The sequence below is a fragment of the Trachypithecus francoisi genome, unplaced genomic scaffold (assembly GCF_009764315.1).
Source record: "Trachypithecus francoisi isolate TF-2019V2 unplaced genomic scaffold, Tfra_2.0 Lachesis_group0, whole genome shotgun sequence".
Classification (NCBI taxonomy): Eukaryota; Metazoa; Chordata; class Mammalia; order Primates; family Cercopithecidae; genus Trachypithecus; species Trachypithecus francoisi.
Genome location: NW_022681453.1, coordinates 26792130 through 26818457, shown reverse-complemented (window position 1 = coordinate 26818457; position 26328 = coordinate 26792130). Strand labels below are relative to the sequence as shown.

The 26328-nt window shown below is 46.6% G+C and overlaps 1 protein-coding gene across 1 annotated transcript in view; it reads left to right on the top strand.

The window, feature by feature from the left end:
* FAM107A (family with sequence similarity 107 member A) overlaps window positions 1-26328 on the top strand; it is a 65703-nt gene that overhangs the window by 15113 nt on the left and 24262 nt on the right. The window contains exon 2 of the mRNA XM_033210284.1: window positions 25696-25759. Coding sequence (XP_033066175.1) covers window positions 25696-25759 — 64 coding nt within the window. The remainder of the gene's footprint in view (window positions 1-25695; window positions 25760-26328) is intronic.

Below are 26328 nucleotides of genomic sequence, written 5' to 3'. Positions count from 1 at the left end.
TTTTTGTCGGTGTTGTCTGACAAAACAGGCAGTTGGCTCCCTTGGAATTCAGGGCAGAGTCATGGCTGGCGATATGGAGCTGCCGACCATCAGCAGTACGGGTCCTTCCAGATAGGCGGTAACTGAAGCCCCAATGGAGGAGGTAATGGGGAGGACAGTGGTAGAAACTGCTCCCTGAGCGCCGTCAATTCCCGCAGCGTGGGAGTGGAGAGTCAACTAGAGTTGCTTCCCAGGAAGGAAGAGACCCACATGGCTGCTGGTACAATAAAAATAAACGTGACTCCAAACTGTGCATAAAGATAACTGATAACAGGCAGGTGGGAGATGATAGGAGATTGGATTTTTTTCCTGTTTATTTTCTGATACTTCCCACAATACTTTATTTTTATTATTATTATTTTTTTTTTTTTTTTTTTTTTTGAGACGGAGTCTTGCTCTGTCACCCAGGCTGGAGTGCAGTGGCTGGATCTCAGCTCACTGCAAGCTCCTCCTCTCGGGTTCATGCCATTCTCCTGCCTCAGCCTCCCAAGTAGCTGGGACTACAGGTGCCCACCACATCGCCCGGCTAGTTTTTTGTATTTTTTAGTAGAGACGGGGTTTCACCGTGTTAGCCAGGATGGTCTCGATCTCCTGACCTCATGATCCACCCGTCTCGGCCTCCCAAAGTGCTGGGATTACAGGCTTGAGCCACCGCGCCCGGCCTATTTTTATTATTTTAAGAGGTGAACTTAGCTCTGCCATTTTTCAAACTTTTCTCATTTCTTTATTTCTCAAATGATACATTATTATTGTAGAAAAATCAGCAAGTATACTACTGTGACACTGTGGCACGAGTCTGTGCAGATTTTCACCCCTCCACCTGGTTACATGGGCCCTTTTTCTTTTTTTTTTTTTACTGGGTCTCTCTCTGTCTCTCCGTCACCTAGGCTGGAGTGCAGTGGTGTGACCACAGCTCACTTCAGCCTCGACCTTCCTGGCTCAAGTGAGCTTCCCATCTCAGCCTCCCAAGTAGCTGGCAGTATAGGTATGTGCCAGCAGGCCCAGCTAATTTTTGTATTTTTTGTGGAGATGAGTTATCGCGATGTTGCCTAGGCTCATCTCTAACTCCTGGGCTCAAGTGATCTGCCCCCCTCAACCTCCCAATGTGCCAGGATTAGAGGTGTGAGCCACTGTGCCCAGTGCAAGACATTTTTCATGGGTGCATAGCATTCCACTGATACCAACATGCCACAGTTTTTTAGACCAATCCCTGATTTTTGGATATTTAGGTTGTTTTCGCTCCTTCACATCTTAGTAGATATATGTTGGTGCACATCCTTTATTCTTTCTTTGGCATAGATTTTGCTTTTAGGTTCATGGGTGAGTTTCTATGAAGTTGGATGCAAAATGCTATGTGTATGCGAGGACATGTAGACTTTCCAAAGGAAGAGAGAACATGGCCTTGTCAGATCCTTAAGAAAGCTGGTTTCCCAGAGTTAAGAACCTGCTGCTACGAAGGAAAAAAAAAAAAACACGCAATCTGCAGTCTGTGACTCACCTCCTCCCTGTCTTCATTCTCACAGAGCAATTTGGCAACAAACAATTTCATTTCAAAAAATAATTTACCATTTAGTTAGTAATTACTATGTGCAGAGCTCTATCCAAATACTTTACGTGCACCATCCCACAATAACCCCATGAAGTCGGCACTATTGTTTTCCCCATTTTACGGAGGAGAAACAGCTCAGAGAAGTCAGATGCCTTGTGAAGGCTACACAGTAGGTCAATGGAAAACCCAGGAATCAGATCCAAACAGCTGTCTCAGAGCTCTCTGAGCCTCCCTCTTTTGCAGGCATCACAGCCCAGTGCAGTGGGTGGGGTTCCCAGAACCCAGGAAGCAATCCCTGAAGCAGCACTTCCCCAGCTGCTCTCAACCAAGCTGTCAAGGCTCTCTGGGCTGAGTTTCCATCAGGGACCTGCCCATAAACAGATGCTGCAGAACATCAACAGTACGTGCCTGATTGGAGGAGCCATCCAGGTTGGGCAAACATCATACTGGCTGGGCTCATCCTGCTGAAGCCACACCTGTGACACCCCCACCTGCTCATAATGACACCCTCTCTGGGAATACAGGGCCAGTTGTCAAGATTCTGCTGATCTTAGACTGGGAGTGAGGAGTGAAGGGGATGGAGCTGATGTTGGGGGCCCCTGGGCAGGGCCTCCTTGCACATTGGGGCTTGTATTAGTTCATTCTCATGCTACTATGAAGAAATACCCAAGACTGGGAAATGTATAAAGAAAAGAGGTTTAATTGACTCACAGTTCCATATGGCAGGGGAGGCCTCAGAAAACTTACAGTCATGGCAGAAGGCGAAGGGAAGGAAAGGCACTTTCTTCACAGGGCGACAAGGAGGAGAAGTGCTGAGGAAAGGGAGAAAAGTCCCTAATAAAACCCTCAGATCTCGTGAGAACTCACTCACTATCATGAGAACAGCATGGGGTAACTGCCCGCATGATCCAATCACCTCCCACCAGGTCCCTTCCCACATGGATTATGGGAACTACAATTCAAGATGAGATTTGGGTGGGGACCCAGCCAAATCACATCAGGGCTTTTGTCTGCAGCAGTCCAGCCCAGAGGCAGCATTATCTGGCATGAAGCAGCCAACTCCAAATGCTGGAAGAGCGACCAGAGTTTCCTTGAGGTTAACCAGCCACTGCTTCGCCCATCCACTCAGGTGGAAGAGGGTGGCCCTTGGAAATTTGAGAATTCTTCTGGGAATATCAGTGATAAAGCTTTTAACAGATGGATTTATTGAGCACTTACTATGCACCACCTATGCAAGCAGCTTCAGTTATCTCATTTATCTTCTCATCAACACTTTTGTTATCCCCATTTCTCAGATGCGAAACTTAGGCATGGAGAAGTTAAGGGGTGAAAGAGCTAGGAAGTGTCAGGGTAGAGATCTACGCCAAGGCAGAGTCCACAGCCTTCTCTCTCTATCCCTTAGCAAATTCAGGGTACTCAGGATAAAGTTCCAAATTTGGACTCTACCACTGACGGCGAGCTTCCCAGGGGCAGGGCCTTCGTCATCCCACAGGCTGAGCCTCATGGATGGGCGTAAGTGGTCCTGCATGAGACAAATCTGGGATGACACTTGCCAGCTGTGTGGCCTTGGGAGAGTTACTTACCATCTCTGAGCTTCAGTTTCCTCATCTATGAAAGGCAGCGAGTAACTCCCATTTAGTCTGGTGGTTGTACGCAGGTAATGAGATGACTCAGCGTGATGCCTGGCCTGTGGTGCCGTAACTGGTAGACAGAAGTGTTTGTCATTGGTGCTGTTGTCATTTCTATCCTGCACGTGATTCAGCTGCTGTCTCCTCAGGTCCATTACAAATCAGTCTCTAGAAGGGAATGGCCTCACACGGCCTATCTGCAACTAGTAATGATCACGATGTGCTGGCCATCTTGTCAGTAATGTGCACTTCCTGTACACTGTATGCCAAGTGCCATTCTAAGCACTTTACATATTAACCAGCCAAGAAATAACCCCAGGAGAAAACAGCTGCCTCCTGCCCCAACCCTCTAGGGAGGAGACGGGTCAAGAAGCCATTCCTGGCTGGGCGCAGTGACTCACGCCTGTAATCCCAGCACTTTGGGAGGCTGAGGCGGGTGGATCATGAGATCAGGAGATCGAGACCATCCTGGCTAACCCGGTGAAACCCCGTCTCTACCAAAAACACAAAAAATTAGCCGGGCGTTGTGGCAGGCGCCTGTAGTCCCAGCTACTCGGCAGGAGAATGGAGTGAGCCCGGGAGGCGGAGGTTGCAGTGAGTCGAGATCGCACCACTGCACTCCAGCCTGGGCAACAGATATAGTCTCCATCTCAAAAAAAAAGAAGCCATTCCTAGGCCAACCCATGTGTACAAGACCTGCTATAGGAAGAGGTCATAGATGGCCTCACTGGGGGATTCTGGGCCCCAACTTTGGTCCCATATCCATGTCGGGAACCCAAAAAATGACTTTACCTCTTCCACAACCCCCTAGGTGGCTCTAAGGGCTCAGTGAAGTCATTGCCAGGGGGCTTGAAAAACAGAAAGAGGCTGTGGGAGATGTTGGGAGAAACCTTCTTCCATGCCACCCCAGGGCCTAGGGCAGTGCTCACAGTGTTTACTGACTGACTGATATTTGTTGACTGTAAGTGATGGTTCCATTTTTAGAGCACAGCAGCCCAAGCACTAGGCTGTACCAGCCATTTTTTCATATATGTTTAAGAAGAAGACTAGAAAAATAAATACCAAACATTAATGCTAATTATCTTAATTGAGGAAGGGGCAATGGGGTGAGGGGGGGAGATATCATGGTCACTTTTGTATTTTTTTCCACTTTCTGCATTGCCTACAATGAGCAAGTATTAATTTTATGGTCAGGAGAAAACAAACGTTTCTGTAAGTTTGTGACTTACCTCATTTTACAGAAAAAGAAATGAAAGCCCAGACACGTTATGCCATTTGCCCAAGACCACACAGCCAGAAGAGAGTGGCTGGGATGGACCTATGCCTGCCGACTCTTCACCTGCATCTGCTGGGAACCCTGTCCCTCAGCACTGGGACCATTTCCAGCTCCTGAGTCATGGGGCCTCATTGTCCCTTTTCCCATGACCAGGCCCTGAAAATGCTCCCACCCCAATCCTGCCAGCTCCCCCAACTCCTGAGAGAGTCCCCTCTGAGAGCCACAGGTCCCTGCAGATCTCAGGAAGGTGACCAGGGGAAAGGGATGCATGCAAAGCCCCATTCCAGCTCGCCGACTCACTGCTTATTCATTAATAAAAGAATGCCCAGGCTATTTTGGGCACCTGTAATTTTCTACTTGAATAACCAGGAAAGTGGCTGCCTGCCCGCTTCTCTGCCCTGCTTATGGTGCCAGAACAGGGGAAATGCGATCTCGCCTGGCGTAATGGGATCTGGGCCAGGTCTCACTGCTGATTTCCTTGCCTTTGCCTCATTCCAGAAAGCCCAGGTGTCCCCCACGCCACCTCCAAGGGGGTCTGGGGAGGGAGCATCCAGGCCAGGTTTGGATGTTGTGGACTAGGTAGCTCCTTCCAGTTCCAGAAGGCAAATCCCAGCTCTGCCACTTGCCAGCCTTGGGACTTTGGGCAAGTGACTTAGCCTCTCTGAGCCCCAGCTTCTCTATCTGTAAAATAGGGATAACTATGCCACCTTGCAGGTTTGGTCCAGGGGAGTTGCCTGGCTCTTAGGGTAATTGTTGCTATTGCTGTTGTTGTTATTCTATAGATAAGGAAGGAGTTGTTCTGGGAAAAGATCTAGCCTAGGAGGCTTGGGCTCTCTCATTTGGCTCTATTGCTGACTAGCTATGGGACCTTAGACAAGTCCATTTCCTTCTTATTTTAAGCAAAATTGTTCTTTATGCTTATCAAGGTAATTCATGATCATCATTGAAAATTTAGAAAAATGAATGAAGAAAATTAAAAATCAGGGTAACTCTTAACTGCTATTTATTGAGCACCTACTCTGTGCCAGGCCCCATGTTAGGTGCTTTCTATTTATTATCTCTAATTCTCCCAAGTCTGCACCCATTTGTAGATGAGAAAGCTGGAGCTTAGAGTGGTTATGTGACTCATGCAAGGTCACACAACTGGTAAGTGGAGCAGAAATCAAACCCAAGTCTTTCATTCTTCAAAGTCTGTTGGTTTGGTTTTCTATTGCTGCATAACAAGTGACCACAAAATCAGTGGCCGAAAACCACACATATATATCACAATTTCCCTTGGCAGGAGTCTGGGCACTGCTTGCCCGGGTCCTCTTCTCAGACTCTCACAGGCTGCAGTCAAGGCGTGAGTTGAACTGTGTTCTCATCCAGAGGCTCGACTGAGGAAGAGTTCACTTCCATGCTCATTCAGGTTGTTGGCAGAATTTATTTCCTTGCAGTTGCAAAACAGAAGACCCCAGAGGTTTGCTGCTTGCTTGTTGGAGGCTGCCCTCAGGTCTTAGAGGCCACCCAGTTTCTTGAGGCTGTCCACAGCTCCTTGCCATAGGGGCACCTTACCTAGCTGCTAACTTCGTTGAGCCAGCAAGGAGAATCTCTTGTTAGTGCATGCTAGCAGGACAGAGTCACATGTACATGCACACATATACACACATACATGCACATATACAAATCCATCTAGCATGATCATGGGAGTGACACACCCTCACCTTTTGCCATATTCTATTGTTAAATTAGCTCCCACCCATCCTCCTCTCTGGAGAGGTAGAGGACCACACCAAAGTGTCAGCACAGGGGGTAAGAGTTATGGAGGCCCCCTAGGGGTCTGTCTCCCACTCCCACACTCTTCCCACCACAGCCAGTTCCCCTTTGCCCACCAACATCCTCAGCCTCACCCTCCAGGAGAAAACTCCACTTTAGGTTGGCAACTGCAAAGTTAGCTCCTTGTTACAAACATCGTAGCATATCCTGGACCAACCAAAGGGAGCCTCATGGAACAGTGGCTCAAGACATTTGACCCCCAACCCTTGGTACCATGCTGTGTAAAAATCAAAGAGGGAATAGAAATGGACAGGACATAGTGCCCAATCTCAGAAAACTTACCAGGAGTCTGGAAAGATGCCACAGTCAAGTGCTCTTTTGGTTGCAGGAGCCCTGGGTTAAGGGGGAAGAAAAGACAATTTTTTGGCTCTTATACGTGAAAGTCTAGGAGTAACGACATCAAGCAAGGCTGGATCCTGGGTCTTAAATGAAGTCTTCAGGACCTAGTCCCTCTCCCATGGCTCCACTTTTCTCTGGTTGACCTCATTCCTGGGCCAGCCCCGCTTCATAGAAACTCCCAGCAGTTGCAAGATTATCTCATTCTTAAACTAGAAGAGTATGAAGGCCAGAGGGAGAAATAGGTATTGGGGGTGGGGGTTGGTTTGTTGACAAGAAGTCACGAGAAAGTAAATTGAGAGTAGACTGAAATGTAGAAGGGCTGGAATTCAGATAGAAAAGGTTAGCCTGTACTTTGTGGTCCAACGTTTTCCAGTGTGTTCCACAAGACTTTAATACGTGTTAGGTGAGCCAAGAGTTTCAAGTCCAACAGACTGGATTAAGCCCACTTAAAGAGGTTTCTCTCTTGCAGGGCCTCTTGTGTTCACACGTCCAGATGTGATTCTCCAAAAGGAGAGCTACAGACTATAGCATTCCCTAAGGTGCAGCTCTCAATTCTACACTTTGTGAAGTGCCACTGTGGGTCATAGGGAGCCACTGAAGGCAGCGGAGCAAGAGAGTGACAGCAGAAGTGTTCTGGGAAGAACACAATGGACTCTCTGTAAGAGATGACTGCATGGGCCAGGCATGGTGGCTCACACCTGTAATCCCAGCACTTTGGGAGGCCAAGGTGGGTGGATCACTTGAGGTCAGGAGTTCAAGACCAGCCTGGCCAACATGGTGAAACCCCATCTCTACTAAAAATACAAAAATTAGCCAGGCATGGTAGCATGCACCTGTAATCCCAGCTACTTGGAATACTGAGGCAGGAAAATCACTTAAGCCTGGGAGACAGAGGTTGCAGTGAGCCTTGATCATACCACTACACTCCAGGCTAGGTGACAGAGCGAGACTCCGTCTCAAAAAAAAGAGATGACTGCATAATCGTCCATGCAAAGAGCGATGACCTCCCAGACCAGAGGGTCAGTGGCAGAAACAGGAATTAAGGTATACAGTGGAGATGGGATATAGGAAAATACATAGATTAACTCAGAAAATGCTGCTGCCTTGGTGACAGTGACAGTGAAATTTAGTTTTGATTTTAGCTTTTCTACTGAAAGCGGGGTCAACACAAAGAGAAAGCACGGACTATGAAGTTCAGCAAACCTGATTCTTGGGTCTACTACTGTGCCTTTTGGGCAAGTCACTGTACCCCTCTGAACGTTGGCTCAGTGACGGCTTAAGCATTTTCTCTCAGGGTCCTGGTGAGCATTTCAAGATTATGGAGAGAGGGTAAGGATGCCTCACTACGAGTTGGACTTCCACCTCCAGCCATGATAGAGGACCTGGTACCAGACTAGCACTACCACTAAAAGCAACTTGACACTTGACAAAATAAGAAACAGCTGTTCTTAGGCAGTGGACAATAGGTACCGTGATCTCTGAAGGAAGGGAAACTTACAAGGTGAGCCCCTCATCACCTGGACTCTCATCCTGTGACAATTTCCCAACTATGATGCAGGACAACGGAGCCCAAACAGAACATGACAGTCCCTCTGAGTTCAGGAGGCAGAGATCAGGTTTGGAGCAACTAAAGCAAAAGGAATCTGCAAGACAGGGCACTGGAGAGGAGGGAGCTGCATAGATAGGGAGCCCCAAAATCTGTGTGTGGGTCCCCCATGACCCACAGGTTCTTGCCCAAGGACTGGGATTTGCAGGCACAGGGTCACACTATCTGAGACTTACCAGAAAGCAGCTGTTATAGGGTTGAGAGTGAACTGAGATACTATAGGTCAGCTGGGGCTGGGAGACGTTGGAGAGACCTTCATCCCAGCTATCAAGCTGAGACACCAGAAGGCGGTGCCTTAGGTGTGAGGACTATACTGTGGTGTAAAGGATACTCCAGACCTGCATAACAAAGCCTAAAACTAAATCCTTCAAGACCCTCAGGGGAGAAAGTTTGGAGGTGAGTCCTACCAAATTAGAGGGACTTGGGAAAGAGCTTGGACTTTGCAGGAGTGCAAAAACAAGCCGGTGGAACTTCAAAGGGATCACCTAATAATTGTACTTCCTGCTAAAACAAAACTTACTCTTCAGAAAAGGATAACAAAATCCAGAGTCTCCACAACACATCACACACACACAACACAGTATACAATCAAAATTGTTTAGACATGCAAAGAAACAGGAAAATGTGACCTTTAGTCAAGAAAAAAGCAGCGCCGGGCGCGGTGGCTCAAGCCTGTAATCCCAGCACTTTGGGAGGCCGAGACGGGCGGATCACGAGGTCAGGAGATCGAGACCATCCTGGCTAACACGGTGAAACCCCGTCTCTACTAAAAATACAAAAACTAGCCAGGCGAGGCGGCGGGCGCCTGTAGTCCCAGCTACTCGGGAGGCTGAGGCAGGAGAATGGCGGGAACCCGGGAGGCGGAGCTTGCAGTGAGCTGAGATCCGGCCACTGCACTCCAGTCCGGGCGACAGAGCGAGACTCCGTCTCAGAAAAAAAAAAAAAAAAGAAAAAAGCAGCCAATAGAAACTAACTCCAAGATGGTCTGGAAGTCAGAGTTAGTGGCTGAAGACCCTGAAGCACCTAGTTCAGTGTTTGGCACATAGTAGATGCCCAACAAATGCCAGCTGCTCATCTCCGTTTGAGCAAAGTAATAATTTAATCCCCAAAATCTTTGAAACACAAGGATTAATAAAGGAAAATGCACTCAGTCCACACATCCTGAGGTCCTGCTGATTGACCTTATGAGGCCCAGGGAGTGGGGGAGGCTGTCACGTGCAATAATGAGAGAAATAAGTTATGACCCTGCCACTAACTCACTAAGTGAGTCCCTCAATGCTCTGTGCCTCAGTTTCTCCATTTATATACTGGAGGGTGCAGGCAGATCATCTCAAAGTCTCAAAGGGCCCTTTCTTTCCAGGATTTGGAGTCTGTCTGGCACAGGAACTGTTATCAGCCCAGGACACACTCTGAGCTGGGTCCTGTAAGAACCGGTTGGAGAAGGAATTGGATCTGCCTTTAATGCTTTGGAGGGAGCACGAGTTGGGATGTCACTCTCCCAAGTATAATAATGTTGAATTGCTGGCAAAGCCTGAGCTCATTTTCCAAAGGAACCTTTCTTGAGAAATGTCTCCTAGCAACCAGCTCCGCCGAGAGTACAACCTTCAGGGACCTTTGCAGAAACACAAAGGCTTTTTGTGGCTCCCTCCTTCAAAAGCCCAGGTGGAAACTGCTCATCAGCTGACATGGTAGTGTGAAGCTCAGAGAGAAGGTAGAGGGACATCTGGTGGGGCAGGGGCTATTGGGAGGGCTTCCACCCACAGCCTCAACCTCTTTCCTTTCGGTGAAAATAGAAGTAGTCCAGCTTCAAGGCTCTGAGCATGGGCTTCCAACAGCAGCTCAAAACCCAGTTACTAGTTGAGGAGCCTTAAGGAAGTTACTTAACCTCTGTCAGCCCCATCTGTAAAATGGGGACACTAATATGCAGGAGGTTGGTGCTCCACCTAGATCCCTTTTATTGATCCAGCACACCCACGCGCCAGTTACTGTGAGTGCTGACTGCTCACAGCTGCACCCTTCTCAGACAATCACCCATGGATAATGGGAAGCATCTCACCCAGAGATACTTTGGGGGTTGAGCCCATCTTGCAGATTACCCTCTTCCTATTATCCTATAGCCAATGACCAACAGATATGGAGGTATAAAAGCCCAGCCCCCTTGCCTATGGGGGGATCGTGCTGCAGTGCCATCTACTCTCCAGACTTCCCAGGGCATCCCACTGAGGCTAGACTTCAGCTAAGCCCACATCTTGACTTAACTTCTTCTGCTCCATCCTGCTTTCCTCCCTTACACCTTTAAAGGTTTCCCATGAGAGCTGTCCCTCAAGAAGTCACTTGCACCAAGTCCCCATTTCAAGCTCTCCTTCTAGAAAATCTAAAGACACAATAGTACTTGCCTCTTGGGCCACGGTGAGCATCCATCGATAGAATGCACATGAAGTACTCAGCCATTGCCTGGCACATCATAGGTGCTCAATACATGAACATCATTGTCCTCCTTCTCATTATTCTCATCATAACTAAAGACAAGCCTGGGATCATAGCGGGCTTCTAATGTGCACAAGAGCTGGGGACAGTCTTGGTATGGGGAAATAATTGCATTTACACTGCTTAATACAGTTGAGGCAGAGTTATCAACTTCCTTTATTTCCTAAACCAATATAACAAGGCTTTTCTCGATTATAAAAGTAACACAGGTTCAGTGAAAAAGAAACGAAACTCAAGAAATGCAGAGAACTATGAAAATGGATGAATATATTAATTAATGAATAAAATTCCCCACCATTGTTTATAATCACTGAGGACATTTTGGTCATATTCTTCCAAACATTATTCACTTAAATTCACATAACATACCTATGTATGCACACACATATATATACACATATCTACACCCACAAACATGTATATATTAGGTTGGTGCAAAAGTCATTGTAGTTTTGCCATTACTTTAATTGATATAATTGATATAAGTAATACTACATAGAGATAAATATAGATATGTAAGACTCAATACATAAGGTAACACTATATGTGTAACAAAATATGTAACCAATCCTGTAACCTATTTTTTTTCACTTAATTTTTATAAATAGATAGTGGATGTCTTCCATATTAGTAAACCTAGGTCTACAACATCCTTCTTAGCCACAGAGTGTTACCTTGTATAGAAACAGTACAATTTAATCAACCCCTTATCGCTGGACATTTACCATATTGCCAATCTTTTTATTATCTTGAACAGTGCTTGTTAATGCACATTCTTGACCATATATCTTTGTGAAATATGTTCAATTATTTTCTTAAAACAAATACCTAGAAATGGAACAGCACAGACATCTGCCCGGTTTGTAGGGCTTTCAACGCATGTTTCCCTGCAGGACGCCTGTACTATCAACACTCCCTCCAGGAGTACACCAGAGTGTCTGTTTCCTCACACCCTCTCCAACACTGGGTATCATTATATTTTCATTTTTGCCAATCTGATAGGTGAAAAATAATACCCCATTGTTTCTTGAGTGTGCATTTTCTTTGATTTCTGGGGAGGCAGAGCATCTTTCTTACGTTTGTGGACCGTTTAGATTTCACCTTCTGAGAACTGCCCTTGTCCAGTCATTGGCAAAGCCTGCTGGGTGTCTTCTGTCTTCCCCCTTGCCTGCCCTGAGCCACAGACTCAGCAGCTTCCTGGTGTGTTATTTCATAAGCTCTCAAAGCTCTGCCTCATACAGGATTGGCCTCCCAGGAAGGCAGAATTTTCTCTCTCTGCTCCAGCCTGCCTGAGATGGGATTAGTGGGGATCCAGTTCCTTGACCTCCAGCAGCCCCCTTGCCAAGTCCCCTCTCCGGGCCTCATCCACATTTACACAACAAACACTTTAAAAACCAGATCTGCTTAAAGAAAAGATCAGTTTTTGCCAAAATTTCCAACCCACCCAGCAAATACATTCCAGGGGTGATTATTAGCATGAATTGAAGAACCTTTTCAGAACTTGCCAGAATATTCCTTTAAAATCCAGTACTCTTGAGAGGTTTAGCATGAGATTGTACATATACCAAGATCCAGCACAGTGGAAAATAACCCAGTCATTGACCCAGAAATCCCAATGGTAAGAATTTATCCTCTGGGTGGGTGCACTTACCCATGTACAGAAAGATACATGTGGGGTATTCATTGAAACCTTCCTCATAACAGCAAAATATATGGCAACCACTGAAATATCCATCAGTTAGAACCTCTAAAATAAGTTTTCAATGACCTCTGCTATGAAACATTGTGCAAACAGTAGATAATGTGGTGAGTCTGAATGTGCAAGTGTGTAAACATGTCCTCGATGTGCCATAAAGTGACAAAGCAAGGTGTAACCTCTGGCACATTTAGTGTGATCCCATCTGCACTTTCTAAAGTATAGATTGGAATTGTTCTAGATGTTTATAGAAGAACAGACAATTCCTGGAGAGATGCATAAGAAATTACTTACATCGGTTTTTTCTGGGAGGAGGATGTGGGCTTGAAGTATTTGGAGACTTGGGGGTTGTGCTTTACACCCATCTGTATTGTTTAATAACCGTGAATAACAATTTAAATGGCTTTATTATTATATAATGGAAAAGCTTATTTAAAAGTTTAAAAGTTGGCTGGGCGCGGTGGCTCAAGCCTGTAATCCCAGCACTTTGGGAGGCCGAGACGGGCGGATCACGAGGTCAGGAGATCGAGACCATCCTGGCTAACACGGTGAAACCCGTCTCTACTAAAAAATACAAAAACCTAGCCGGGTGAAGTGGCAGGCGCCTGTGGTCCCAGCTACTTGGGAGGCTGAGGCAGGAGAATGGTGTAAACCCGGAAGGCGGAGCTTGCAGTGAGCTGAGATCCGGCCACTGCACTCCAGCCTGGGCGACAGAGCGAGACTCCGTCTCAAAAAAAAAAAAAAAGTTTAAAAGTGAGCCTATGATCAATAACAGAATTGTGCTAATAGCAATGTGATTATTAAATAGCCTATTGAGTACCAATTATGTGCCAGGCACTGTGTATTCTCTCATTCAACATTAAAACAAGCTCTATTTTGATACTTATTTTATACACAAGGAACCTGAGTCTTAGGTTAAGAGGCTTGGTAAGGCTGCATCTGATTACAAAATGCTGGCTCTTTCCACAGGGCATGGTTCTGGTGCCCGAAGGGAGACCTCTGAGGGCTTTGTCGGGTCCTGTGGGGGTCCTTCAGTGAGTCCCTTGTGGCGGGCTGGAGGTTTCCCACCTGGTGGCAGCTCTGTTCTCTTTGCGTGCTCCCTGTGGCATTTCTCCCCCTGTCCTGTCTCCTTAGAGCTGCACTGTACAAAGCAGTCCATTTAATTAATTATGATTAAATAAGACTAAAATTTCAGCTGCTCAGTTGCACTAGCCACATCTCGAGTGCTAAGTAGTCGCATGTGGCTAGTGCCTACCATGTTATCAGAAAGACAGCGAATGTATCCATCCTCGCAGAACATTCTATCGAATTCACTGTCCCAGCTTTGGAGCCAGGCCGACCTGGACTCAAACCTGCTCCATCACTGGAGGAGCTGAGCAAAAGTCACTCAACTCTTTTGAGCCTTACTGTTCTCATCTGTAAAATGGGATGACGATATAGCTACCGCACTGGGCTGTTGCAGGGGTTTAGGATCATGCCTGCTGCATGGGTAGCCCAAAGCCTGTCACATAAGCAGCTGTCACTTAAAAGACAGAGAGGAGGGTAGGACTCTTCAGTCGGATATTTTATGGCCTCGGGCAGGTCTGCTCTGAGGCCTCACCTCCTTGTCTGTAAAATGGGGTAAATGGTACCTACCTGAAAGGTTGCTGTGAGGATTCAAGAGCATCTATATAGTAGATGCTCAGAAATAGTCAAGTCCCTTTTCCCCTTTCCAAAAAAGGGTTTCCCCTGGCCGGCAAAGCACTCTCACAAGACCCAGAAGAAGGAATCCAGAAGACCAAATATCAAAAGAAGGCTCAGTCTCCAAAATGAAATAATCATGGGATGTTGTCCTATCACCCATTAAATTGCAGGAACGGGGGGAAATTGAACTTTTTACCAGAGAATAACATGCATATTAAATAGTGCACCTTGGCTGGGCATGGTGGCTCACGTCTGTAATCCCAGAACTTTGGGAGGCTGAGACGGGAGGATCACTTGAGCTCAGGAGTTTGAGGCCAGCCTGACCAACAGGGTGAAATCCCATCTCTACTAAAAATACAAAAAGTTAGCCAGGTACAGGAGAATCACTTGAATCTGGGAGGCAAATGTTGCAGTGAGCCGAGATCACGCTACAGTATTCCAGCCTAGGCGACAGAGCGGGACTCCGTTTCAAAAAAAAAAAAGGCACTTGTTTTAAGTATACTACTTAACACATTTTTAGAAACTGAAAATACCTGTGTAACCAGATCAAGAATCAGAACATCAACAGCACCCTGGAAGCCCCTCCTGCCCCTTCCTATCCACTATTGCCCTCCACAGGGCAACTGCTATCCCGACTTCTAACACTAGAGATTAGTTTTTAGTAGACAACCCTAGATTCCTAACATCCAGGCTTGCTGAAAGTGGGGACAGTCCCATAATGGCAGGCACGGAAGACAGGTTTGGAAAATGGTACAGCCATTTTGGAAAATAATTTGGCGCATCTACTAAAACTTAAGATTTACATGTACTGCTTGTTCTAGCATTTCCACTTCCCAGTGTCTGCCCTAGAGAAACGTTCACCCACGTGGACAGAAAGGCAACAAGTACAAGGGTGTTTGGAGCAGAATTATTTGTAATAGTGAAAAATTGAGACTGGGTGTGGTGGCTCACTCCTACAATCCCAGCACTTTGGGAGGCCGAGGCAGGCAGATCATTTGAGGTCAGGAGTTTGAGACCAGCCTGGCCAACATGGTGAAACCCCATCTCTACTAAAAACACAAAAATTAGCCAGGCATGGTGGTGTGTGCCTGTAATCCCAGCTACTCAGGAGGCTGAGGGAGGAGAATCGCTTGAACCTGGGAGGTGGAGGTCACAGTGAGCCGAGATCCCGGCATTGCACTCCAGCCGGAGTGACAAGAGCAAAACTCTGTCTAAAAAGAAAAAAAAGAAAAGAAAAATTGGAAGCAACCTAAATCTCCAACTAAAGCAGAATGGTTTAAAAAAACAACTATAGGGCGTCACACTGCGGTTTACACTGTAGTAGATCAGAAGAGTGAGGTGGATCTGCATGTACCAACGTAGAAATATCTCCAAGACATACCACAGAGTTTAAAAAGGAAGCTGCAGAAAAATGACTAAACTCACACATGCAGCATCAAAAACAGTGATGACTCAGGGAAGGGGGTGAGATTAGGGCATGGCTGGGACAGTAAAGAGAAATGTTACTTTTGAAAATCTGTATGCAACTGAGTAGTTCCAAATGTTTACAGTAGCAGTGGATTTCTGTATTACTTGTGTGAATTATTTTGCAAGCGTTTAAGGGAAATGAAACAACCACCCACCAAGTCCAAGGTGTGGAGAAAAGATTGCCCCTCTGCCTGCTGGCGGGGGTGGGTGGCTCCCACCCAGGGCCTCAGCTTGAGTTCCAGGAGAGCAGTTTTCTGGGCCTCTGAGACCTAAGGGGCTGAGTGAATGGAGGCGTGAGAAGGCTCTGGAGACCAGAATTGTGGAGGCCTCCTTTGATGGAAAACAGTGCCCTCATTACTGCACCTTGGCTGAGAACTCAACACCCATGTGATGTAAGTGGACCCCTGCAAAGGAACAAGTCCCAGGCCTGGGCGCCTGCTCCAAACAGAGCCCAGCACTTTAAAGGAAGGATTGCCAGGTCTGATTCTCTCCATCCCTGGGGATGGAAAAGAGAGGTGGCAGGCGTCACCTCACAACAGGGTGGCTTTGTGAGAGTGAAGCACTGAGGTGGAGGCTCGGGGTGAGTGTTGTGACATCCAGTGGCTGTGTGCTCCGGAGAGTGGAGGTTGTAGAGGAGGGCAGCAGCCAGCGCTCTGCATTACAAATATTCAACCTTGAAGAATAAGCCAGGTGGGGAGGCTGGCCCAGCTGACTCCAGGGAGAAGGGTTTCTTAACCTCGTTGAGCCTCAGTTTCCTCCTCTGTAAAATGAGTGCAGGCTCTTGCCATCTTACACACACACGAAAGCTCCTGAGTCAGACTGCCTCAAGTCTACTTACAAAGCTGCCACTTGCCAGCTATGTATCTTTTTTATTTTTTAATTTCCATCCAACTGTGTATCTTAACCTGCCGAATGCCTCAGCTTCTTTCACAAGAACTTCACTCTTCCCTAATCTCAGAGGACTTTCGTGAGGTTTAAATGAGACCACATCGGTAAAGTAACGTTACAGTGCCCAGCACTAGAATAGGCTCGATAGCTGTTTGCTACAATTATTACGTTAATAATCTATTAATTTTTATTTACAAAGCACCCATGTGCCAAGAACTGTGCTAGGCATTGCAGACACAGCCCTGAATAAGTTGCAATTCCTATTCTCAGAGTGTTTACAGTCTAATGGAGGTATAAGTAAAGATACCTAGAGACACACCTCCAACTGATTCACTCCAGATTTCAAGGACAAATACCCTAAGGTCCAACTCTCATCTCTTCCAAATTCAGAATTCAGGCCCATTTGTGTTTATCAATGATGCAATTTTGCTAACACCTTCCTCCTCCCTGCCAATCCAAAACATTGTGTATGGGGGTGACCTCAATGTGTCCCCAAAAATCTATGTTGTAAACATGTCAAAAGTACAATACGAAGTGACACGATCATTGTTGGCAGTATCCACTATAGCTAAATATTCACCTACCTATGACCCCCCAAGTCCACTGCTGGATATCTGCCCAACAGAAACGAGCAATCATTTTGACCCAAAAATTCATGGAAAGGCGTTCATAGCAGCTTTATGAGTGATAGCCAAAAACTGGAAACCATCCAAATGTTCATTCTCAGGAGAATGTATCAGCAAACTGTGACATAGCCACCAAATGGAATACTTAAGTCGGAAATCAAGAGGAATGAACTACTGACACAGGCAGCCACACTGATGAATCTCAAACACGTGGCTGAGTAAAAGAAGCCAGGCCAAAACCAGCACATTTTATTATTTCATTTACGTGAAGTTCTAGAGTAAGAGAAACGAATCTTCAGTGACAGAGGCCAGAATGGCTGTTACCCTGGGAGAAAGTAGGTATTGACTGGGGTGCAGTCAGTCTTGATATATATTTTGTCATATATATCAAGATATAAAGCAAGCCAATCTTGTTTTATATCTTGATCTTGGAGGTGGTTATGTGCGTGGATACATATATACAACCTCATTGAGCTGCACAAGTAAGGTTAGTGGACTTTATGCTACACCTCAATTTTTTTTTTTTTTTTGAGACGGTGTCTTGCTCTGTTACCCAGGCTGGAGTGCAGTGGCACAATCTGGGCTCACTGCAACCTCCACCTCCCAGATTCAAGTGATTCTCCTGCCTCAGCCTCCCAAGTAGCTGGGATTACAGGCGCCCACCACCGGGTCCGGCTAATTTTTTGTATTTTTAGTAGAAACAGGGTTTCTTCATGTTGACCAGGCTAGTCTCGAACTCCTGAGCTCACGCCATCTGCCTGCCTCAGCCTCCCAAAGTGCTGGGATTACAGACGTGAGCCACCGCACCCAGCCTACACCTCAATTTTTAAATGTTTAAAAACAAATAAAGCAAGGTCCCTTAAATGCTCCTTGGTGCATGGGGAAGACTATGGCAGATGTGAATTGGGCCCATGGTTGGTCTTCTTGACACTTTCACGTTGAGGCTTCAGCCTCTAGGAGAAGCAATGGGACAAACTGGGGAAGAGGAGGATTTGGGGATAGGATCATTGAGGCTGCCAGTGACCAATGCCAAGAGCTTTTTCTCAACAATCAGGACATGAAAAAGAGGCAGGCAGAGGCCACAGGAAGGACAGGAGAAATGCAGATGTCTTTGCCTCAGGGAAGATTGAGTTGTGCCCAGTTGTATTGAGATGTATTGTGCATTACACAACAGTATTTCCTCTGGAATTTGTGTCTGCTAACTTTCACTAACCAAAACTATAACTAAGCCAGCATCTCCCGATTTGAAAGTGGTGTGAACACATGACAGTTGGCCATATTTTTCAGCATAGTCCTTGGAAAATACTATCAGTTATCAGTAATGCATCAGCAATGATCTAGGTGGAGTTTCTCTCTCTCACCAAATGTCAACCATTGAAGGGAGAGAGGCCTCTGCCTTGGCCACTGAGGTTCCACTGGATACAGGTTGGCCTTATTTTCCAACAAGTCTTGAATGGAAGGAGGTTGGCAGGTGTGCAAGCAACATTTCGTGTGTGTGTGTGTGTGTGCACGCGCACCCACAACAAGGCTGTTTATTTCACTTGGGTGCAAGTGGGCTGAGTCCAAAAACAGAGTCAGCAAAGAGTGGTGGGATTATCATTAGTTCCTATGGGTTTGGGATTGGCGGTGGAGTTAGGAGCAATTTTTTGCGGGCAGGGGGTGGATCTTACAAAGTACATTCTCAAGGGTGGGGAGAACATTACAAAGTACCTTCTTAAGGGCTGGGGATTATACATTATCACAAGGGCGGGGAGGGTGTGTTGTCACAAATGCAACTGTCAGCTAATCAGTTAAGGTGGGGCAGGAACAAATCACAATGGGGGAATGTCATCAGTTAAGGCAGGACCTGGATGTTTTCGCTTATTTTGTGGTTCTTCAGTTGCTTCAGGCCATCTGGATGTACATGTGCAGGTCACAGGGCATATGATGGCTTCGCTTGGGCTCAGAGGCCTGACATTCCTGTCTTCTTATATTAATAAGAAAAACAAAACAAAATCGTGGTAAAGTGTTGGGGTGGAGAAAATTTTGGGGGGTGGTGTGGAGAGATAATGGGCGATGTTTCTCAGGGCTGCTTTGAGCAGCAGGGAACCTACAGTGGGAGAGATTAAACTGAAGAAAGATTTTGGGGTAAGGGGTGATATTGTGGGGTTTTTAGAAGGCGCATCTGTCGTTTAGAATGATTGGTGATGGCCTGGATGCGGTTTTGTATGAATTGAGAAACTAAATAGAAGACACAAGGTCCGAATAAAAGAAGGAGGAAAACAGGTATTAAAGGACTAAGAATTGGGAGGACCCAGAACATCCAATTAGAGAGTGTCCAAGGGGGTTAAGTGTAATTATTTGTTTGGTTGGCGAGTTGTTGGGCTCTATCCTTGAGTTTTTTTTGTTGTCATATACCAGGTCAGATTGATTTAGGTAAAAACAAAACTCTTCATTTAAAAATATACAGAGTCCTCTTTTTTCAGCAGTGAGTAAGTCAAGGCCTATTCCTGTCTTCTTATGTTAATAATAAGAAAAACAAAACAGTAGTGAAATGTTGGTGTCATGAGGGGAACAGGAAGCTGTTTGGTCCTATTTGCAAATTGATTTTGGGGGGTAAGGAAAACTAGTGTACATGTGCCTGTCCAGTTAACAGGTAGACACATGTAGGCGGAGGAGCCACAGAGGAAGAAGAGACCTTGTGTAAGGCAAAACTGGAAATGTAAAGTGAAAAGATGAGAGGGAGCACCAAAAGAGGTGTCTTGCACCCAGACTCCTAGGGATCCAGCGAGGGCAGCAGCCATTAGAGGTTGTAGTGGGGATTGATAGGGCAACTAGGTTGGGGGGGTTTGATTTTCATGGTGTATGAGAAAGCGCACAGTGCCTACAAGCAACCTTTCCCTGTTATTCATGGGGTTGGGGATAAGTAAACAAGAAGAGGGGCTGGGAAGAGAGTCCAAAGAACAAGGGGAAGGTAGCCAAGGATAGAGTGAAATGCAGGGCAAATGTCTTCCTAAGCAATAGTAACTGCTAATATTTTTAAGTTTGTCAGTATGGATAGAGGGCTTATCTGTAATGCGGAGCTGAAAAGCCCTAATGGTTTTGGTAATGTGTGTAATGGTTTTGGTAATGAAGAGTGAAGGAACATAGAGAAGGTGAAAGGTTACCCAAGGTAATTCCGGTGGATCTTTGCTGAGAGATGCACAAAGGAACGGCAACAGGGATAGTAGTTTTTGTTGTGAGGAGTCCAAATATGGGGGTCGGTGGGGTGGAATTGACATAAGGAGAAAGGTGCCGTAAGTAGACGCAGAGAAGTGTGGCAGCTTGTTGGTGCGAAATGTCTGGGGAATTCTCACCAAATCTAGGAAGTCTAGAAAGTAAAGAAGTTCCTCAGGTGGGTAAAGATGAGGGCTATTAAAGGAGGTTCGCAGGTGCAGGGAGAGGGAGAGGGAGAGGTAGTCCAGTCGGCCTGTGGAGCAGGGACGGCTGTGTAAGAGCAGGAAGAAAGGGAAATGCAAAGCTAGCAATTGTTCGCTAAGGAGGGATTAGAAATGGCAGGGAGGGAGTCAGTGAGATTGATAGTATGTTGTAGGTAATTAGGGAGGGGTAGAGAGTAACTGGAGAATGGGGGCAAGGATAAGAGTGAGTAGAAAAGTAAAAAAAAAAAAAAAAGACTTCATCAGGATAGAAGAATTGGAGTGTACCTTGCCACTGACGATCTTTTATTCACTCCAAGAGAGAGTTAAGGGTGCCTGTTTGAGGTAAAACCAGGATATGTCAGTTATGATGGTTTGGAGGAAAAGTGTAAACTGGCAGTGTAAACAAGGGCAGGGCATTTACGAGTAGTTGAGAATGGTGAATAGGAATATGACTAGACAGAAGATAGTAGGGATGACAAGTTTTTGGGATGCAGTCCAAGTAGTGGGGGTGACTGCGTAAAGGCCTGTTGCAAAAAGTAGTGTAAGAATGAATAGACCTGGCCGGGCGCGGTGGCTCAAGCCTGTAATCCCAGCACTTTGGGAGGCCGAGACGGGCGGATCACGAGGTCAGGAGATCAAGACCATCCTGGCTAACCCGGTGAAATCCCATCTCTACTAAAAAAATAAATAAATAAATACAAAAAAACTAGCCGGGCGAGGTGGCGGGCGCCTGTAGTCCCAGCTACTCGGGAGGCTGAGGCAGGAGAATGGCGTAAACCCAGGAGGCGGAGCTTGCAGTGAGCTGAGATCCAGCCACTGCACTCCAGCCTGGGCGACAGAGCGAGACTCCATGTCAAAAAAAAAAAAAAAAAAAAAAGAATGAATAGACCTAATAGAATGAAGGGATATATTAGGCTCATAAAGGTTATTACTGCTCTTCAGAAATGCGAGTGAGTTTAAGGGAAGTAGGGAAGAGTACTTGTGACTTCCAAGAGGAAGAGGAGAGATCAGGCTGGCTGTCCGATGGACACAGTTTTATTCTGGAATGGTGAAGCCAATGGGGAGGGTCCAGCAGGCGGACGGCAGTTGGGATACTATAGATGACTAAGTAGGGTCCGGTCCATCGAGGTTGTAGAGTTTGAGGGGTCAGATTCTTAACAAGAACTGATCATCCAGCTTGGGTGTCTTCATGTGGCTGGGAATCTGGAGTAGGCAATAGAAGATTAGCGTCTTGGCGAATTTCCTGTCTAGCCTGCTGGAGGTCTGGAAGATAGTCACCTGGAGGGCTGGTATCTGGGACAAGGTTGGGGCCAAGCAAGAAAGTGCGTCCATATAAATGTTCAAATGGACTGTACCCTGGGTAGCATCTTGAGGACAGGCTCTAATTCTGAGAAGGGCAAGAGGTAAAAGTACTGTCCAGTCCTTTTTAAGTTGGAGGCTGAGTTTGGTGAGGTGTGTCCTTAAAAGACCATTAGTCCGTTCTACCCTTCCTGAAGATTGAGGACAGTAAGGGGTACGAAGATTCCACTGAATACCAAGAGCCTGAGAAACTGCTTGGGTGATTTGACTAATAAAGGCCGGTCCGTTATCAGACTGCATAGAGGTGGGAAGGCCAAACCAAGGAATTATGTCTGACAGAAGGGAAGAAATGACCGAGGTGGCTTTCTCAGACCCTGTGGGAAAGCCCTGTACCGATCCAGATCCAGTGAAAGTGTCTACCCAGACCAAGAGGTATTTTAGTTTCCTGGCTCAGGGCATGTGAGTAAAGTCAATTTGCCAGTTCTGGGCAGGGGCAAATCCCGGAGGCAAGCGACATTTCTTTGAACTCCAGTTCTGGGAGCTGCTCCTTCTGAAATTCTGGCTTTGTGATGCTAATGTTGCCCTTGGGACCCAGTCCACCTTCCCAGGTCTGTGTGGAGACAGAGGAGCAGCAGCTCAGATCCCCTCTGGACTCTCTAGACTGGGTCCTTTTTCTATGTCCTGAAATTTTCTTCCACAGATGAGGTTACTTGTTCCCTTAATCCTTTCATTAAAAAACACAAAAGAGGCCAGGCGCAGTGACTCATGCCTGTAATCCCAGCACTTTGGGAGGCCGAGACAGGCGGATCACGAGGTCAGGAGATCAAGACCATCCTGGCTAACACGGTGAAACCCCGTCTCTACTAAAAATACAAAAAATTAGCCAGATGTGGTGGTGGGCGCCTGTAGTCCTAGCTACTCAGGAGGCTGAGAGGCAGGAGAATGGCGTGAACCCGGAAGGCAGAGCTTGCAGTGAGTCAAGATCGCGCCACTGCATTCCAGCCTGGGCGATGAGCGAGGCTGTCTCAAAAAAAAAAAAAAGCACAAAAGATACTTCAAACCACAAACACTCTCCCTCTCCCTCTTCCATCCCCTCCTTGGTGGTGGAGTTCAAAAAATTGGAACCCCCAGGGGAAACAACAGGACCCCAGGCAATTCTGCTTACCCTGATCATCCCTGAGCAGGCCACAGCTGAGGCCTCCCCTGGTTCTGGCCCTGACTCACTCTCTGGGAAATTACCCACTTCATCATACAGCGCAGAGGCCTTTATGTGGCTGCATTCCCTCATTCACTGATTCATTCATTCTCTCAATAAATCTTTGTTGAGTGTTCCCTCCAAGCACAGCTCCAGGCTGGGCACTGGGGAGACAGCTGTGAATAGGCCCCAATCCCTTTTCAAGGCAAGCCCAGTGTGGTGAAGGAAGCAGGGCTGAAAGAGTCATAATTCAGTGGGATGTATTAACATAGGAGAAGTCTGGGTGCTACGGAAGCACGTGGTTGAGGGGGACCTCCCTGAGGAAGTAGCATTTCTGCCAAGACCTAAAGGATGAGAAGGAGTGAGCCAGGCAGAATGGGGGAGCTTCCCAGGTGAAGGGAATAGTTCCTGCAGAAGCTGGCAGGTGAGAGAAGCCATGACTTTCAGGGAACCGAGAGAGTTCTCAGTGGTTGGAGTATGAGGCGTGGGGGAAGTTGGCCCCTGTCTCCTCACTGATCTTCTCTCATGTGACTTCCCCTGTGTTCCCTCCACTTCAGCCACCCTGACCTCCTTGCTGCTCCTGAATATGCCAGGCACAGCCCAGCTCAGAACCTTTGCAGTAACTGCTGACTCTGCCCTAGGATGTCTACTTGGCTAACTCCCAGCTTCTTTCAAGTCTGTGTCCATGTTTCATCTTCCCACTGAGATCCATCTGAGCATCTACTTATGACCACAGGTGTTCCCCACTTGCCACCAGCCACCCTCTTTCCCTCCTCTACACTTCCTTTTTTCCCAAGTCTCTCTGGTCTCCTTCCACACTGTCTACCTTGCTTATTCATCATGATTATTGTCTCTCTCCCACGCTAGAATGTGAATGTGAACGCCGCAAGGACAGGGACCTTTGTTGTATTTACTGAGGCATCCAGGCCTTTGCACAGTGGAAGGAACAAACAGATGGAATTCGAGAGGCTGGCAGGGAGGGGCCAGGCTGCAGAGGCCTTGTTGGCCTGGGGAAGGCATGTGGGTTTGAGTCCCCAATGCAAAGGGAAGACATGACGCAGAAGGGTTCCAAGGAAGGCAGAATCAGGATCTGAGTTATGCTTTAATAGCTCATACTTGAGTCTTTGTGGAGAACGACTTGAAGGAGAGTGATATGGTTTGGCTCTGTGTCTCCACCCAAATCTCATCTCAAATTGTAATCCCCACATGTCGAGGGAGAGACCTAGTGGGAGGTGTTTAGGTCATGGGGGCAGATTCCCCCATGCTGTTCTCGTGACAGTGAGTGAGTTCTTACAAGAGCTGATGGCTTTAAAGTGTGGTACTTCCTTGCACATGCTCTCTCTCTGTCTCTCCTGCTGCCACTTAAAATGTTCCTTACTTCCCCTTCACTTTTCACCATAATTGTAAGTTTCCTGGAGCCTCTCCAGCCATTTGGAACTGTGAGCCAGTTAAACCTCTTTGTTTATAAATTACCCAGTCTCGGGCAGCATCTTTATAGCAGTGTGAAAACTGACTAATACAGAAAACAATTTACTGTTGGTATTCAGTGGTACCCAGGCTAGGGTGGTGGCATGGAGGTCTGGGAGAAGTGGATGGACTCCAGAAATTCACTAGAAGGTGGACTTACCAGGTCTGGGAGATCAGACGACTGTGAGGTTGCAGGAAGACAGGGCAAGGAAGACTCCCAGGCTCCTGGTCTGAGCAACAGGGTCAGAGTAGAGCCATGTGCTGAGATGGAGGAGACAGGAGAGGCACAGGTTGGAGGCTTGGGTGTCAAGAGTTCTGTTTGGGCCATGGTGAGTTTCAGGTGCTTATTAGACTTTCAAGTGAAGATGTCAAGTAGCTGATTGGACAAGGTCAAAGCTCGGAAGCATAGTCTAGATTGAAAATATATAATACATTAGGGGAATGTTGGCTTAGAGTTCTCTTTAAAGCCCTGAGAGTGTAGAGAGACAGGAGAAGATGTCCGAGAACTGGCCCTAAGGACCAAGTCCTGGAGCCTTCTGACTTGACCCCTGAAGAATGAGGACTTTGCCAGGAAGGTAGGAAGAAGGCAGTCCAGTCTGAAGGAACGGCATGGGCATGAGTTTGACCTAAAAGAGCATGGGCCTCAGGGCTCTTAGAAATTGTGCAAGTCATCCAAAACAAGGAAAGTCTGAGAAATTGTCACAGCCAAAGCAGCCAGAGGGGACATGATGACTGAATGTCATGTAGTATTCTGGAGGGATTCTGGAACAAAAAAGAGACATTAGGTAAAAACTCGGGAAATCTGAATAAAGTATAAACTGTAGTTAGTAATAATGCATCAATATGGTCTATTAATTGTAACAAATGTACCATACAACTCACATGTACAGCTGCATACATATAAGGTGTTAATAACAGGGAAACTGGGTGTGGGGTATAAGATAACTGTACTATCTTCTTAACTTTTCCCTAAATCTAAAACTATTTTTAAAAATAATAAAGTTTATTTTTTAAAAAAGAACATGTGTCTCCTAAATACACACATGGGCACACACACATACACACATATACATCCATTCCAAAGACGATGATAATTTCTTTCTCTGGAGAGGACTTTGACCCTGACCAGTGCCTTCAGTGGCCAAAAGACTCAGATACATTGTGAATATCCCATCACCCCTCCCTCTGCCAAAGAGCCAAGGGTCCTCACCTCCACCTACTTTCTTTCTGTTTACAGAAAACATACTCTCCTCAGGCCAGATTTCATAGTGAAAATGAGAAGCAGAGACGCAATGGCTCAGGTAAGTCAGACCCACCTAGAATTCCTAGGTGCGGCCAGAGTCCATCCCTTCAACATGCTCCACAAAAGCACATCCCATAGCCACAATTTCCCTGAGTCCCACATCCCACTTTGCTCCACAGCTGGTTTGGTTTTCCCCCTTGCAGCAAAAGGTCTAGCACCATCTGGGTTCAAATTCTGGCTCCACTACCAGCTCATTATGTGATCTTGAGCACGTCACTTGGGCCTTATTTCCTCAACTGTAAAAGGGGCATAATCATTGCTTGAGGCCAGGCATAGTGACTCACGCCTGTAATCCCAGCACTTTGGGAGGCCAGGGCAGGTGGATCACCTGAGGTCAGGAGTTCAAGACCAGCCTGGCCAACATGGGAAACCCCGTCTCTACTAAAAATACAAAATTAGCTGGGTGTGGTGGCACATACCTGTAAACCCAGCTACTCAGGAGGCTGAGGCAGGAGAATAGCTTGACCCAGGAGGTGGAGGTCGTGGTGAGCCATCTAAAAAAAGAAAGAAAGAAGAAAGAAAGAACCATAGCTTGATCAAAGAGCTATCGAGTGGATTAAATGAAGT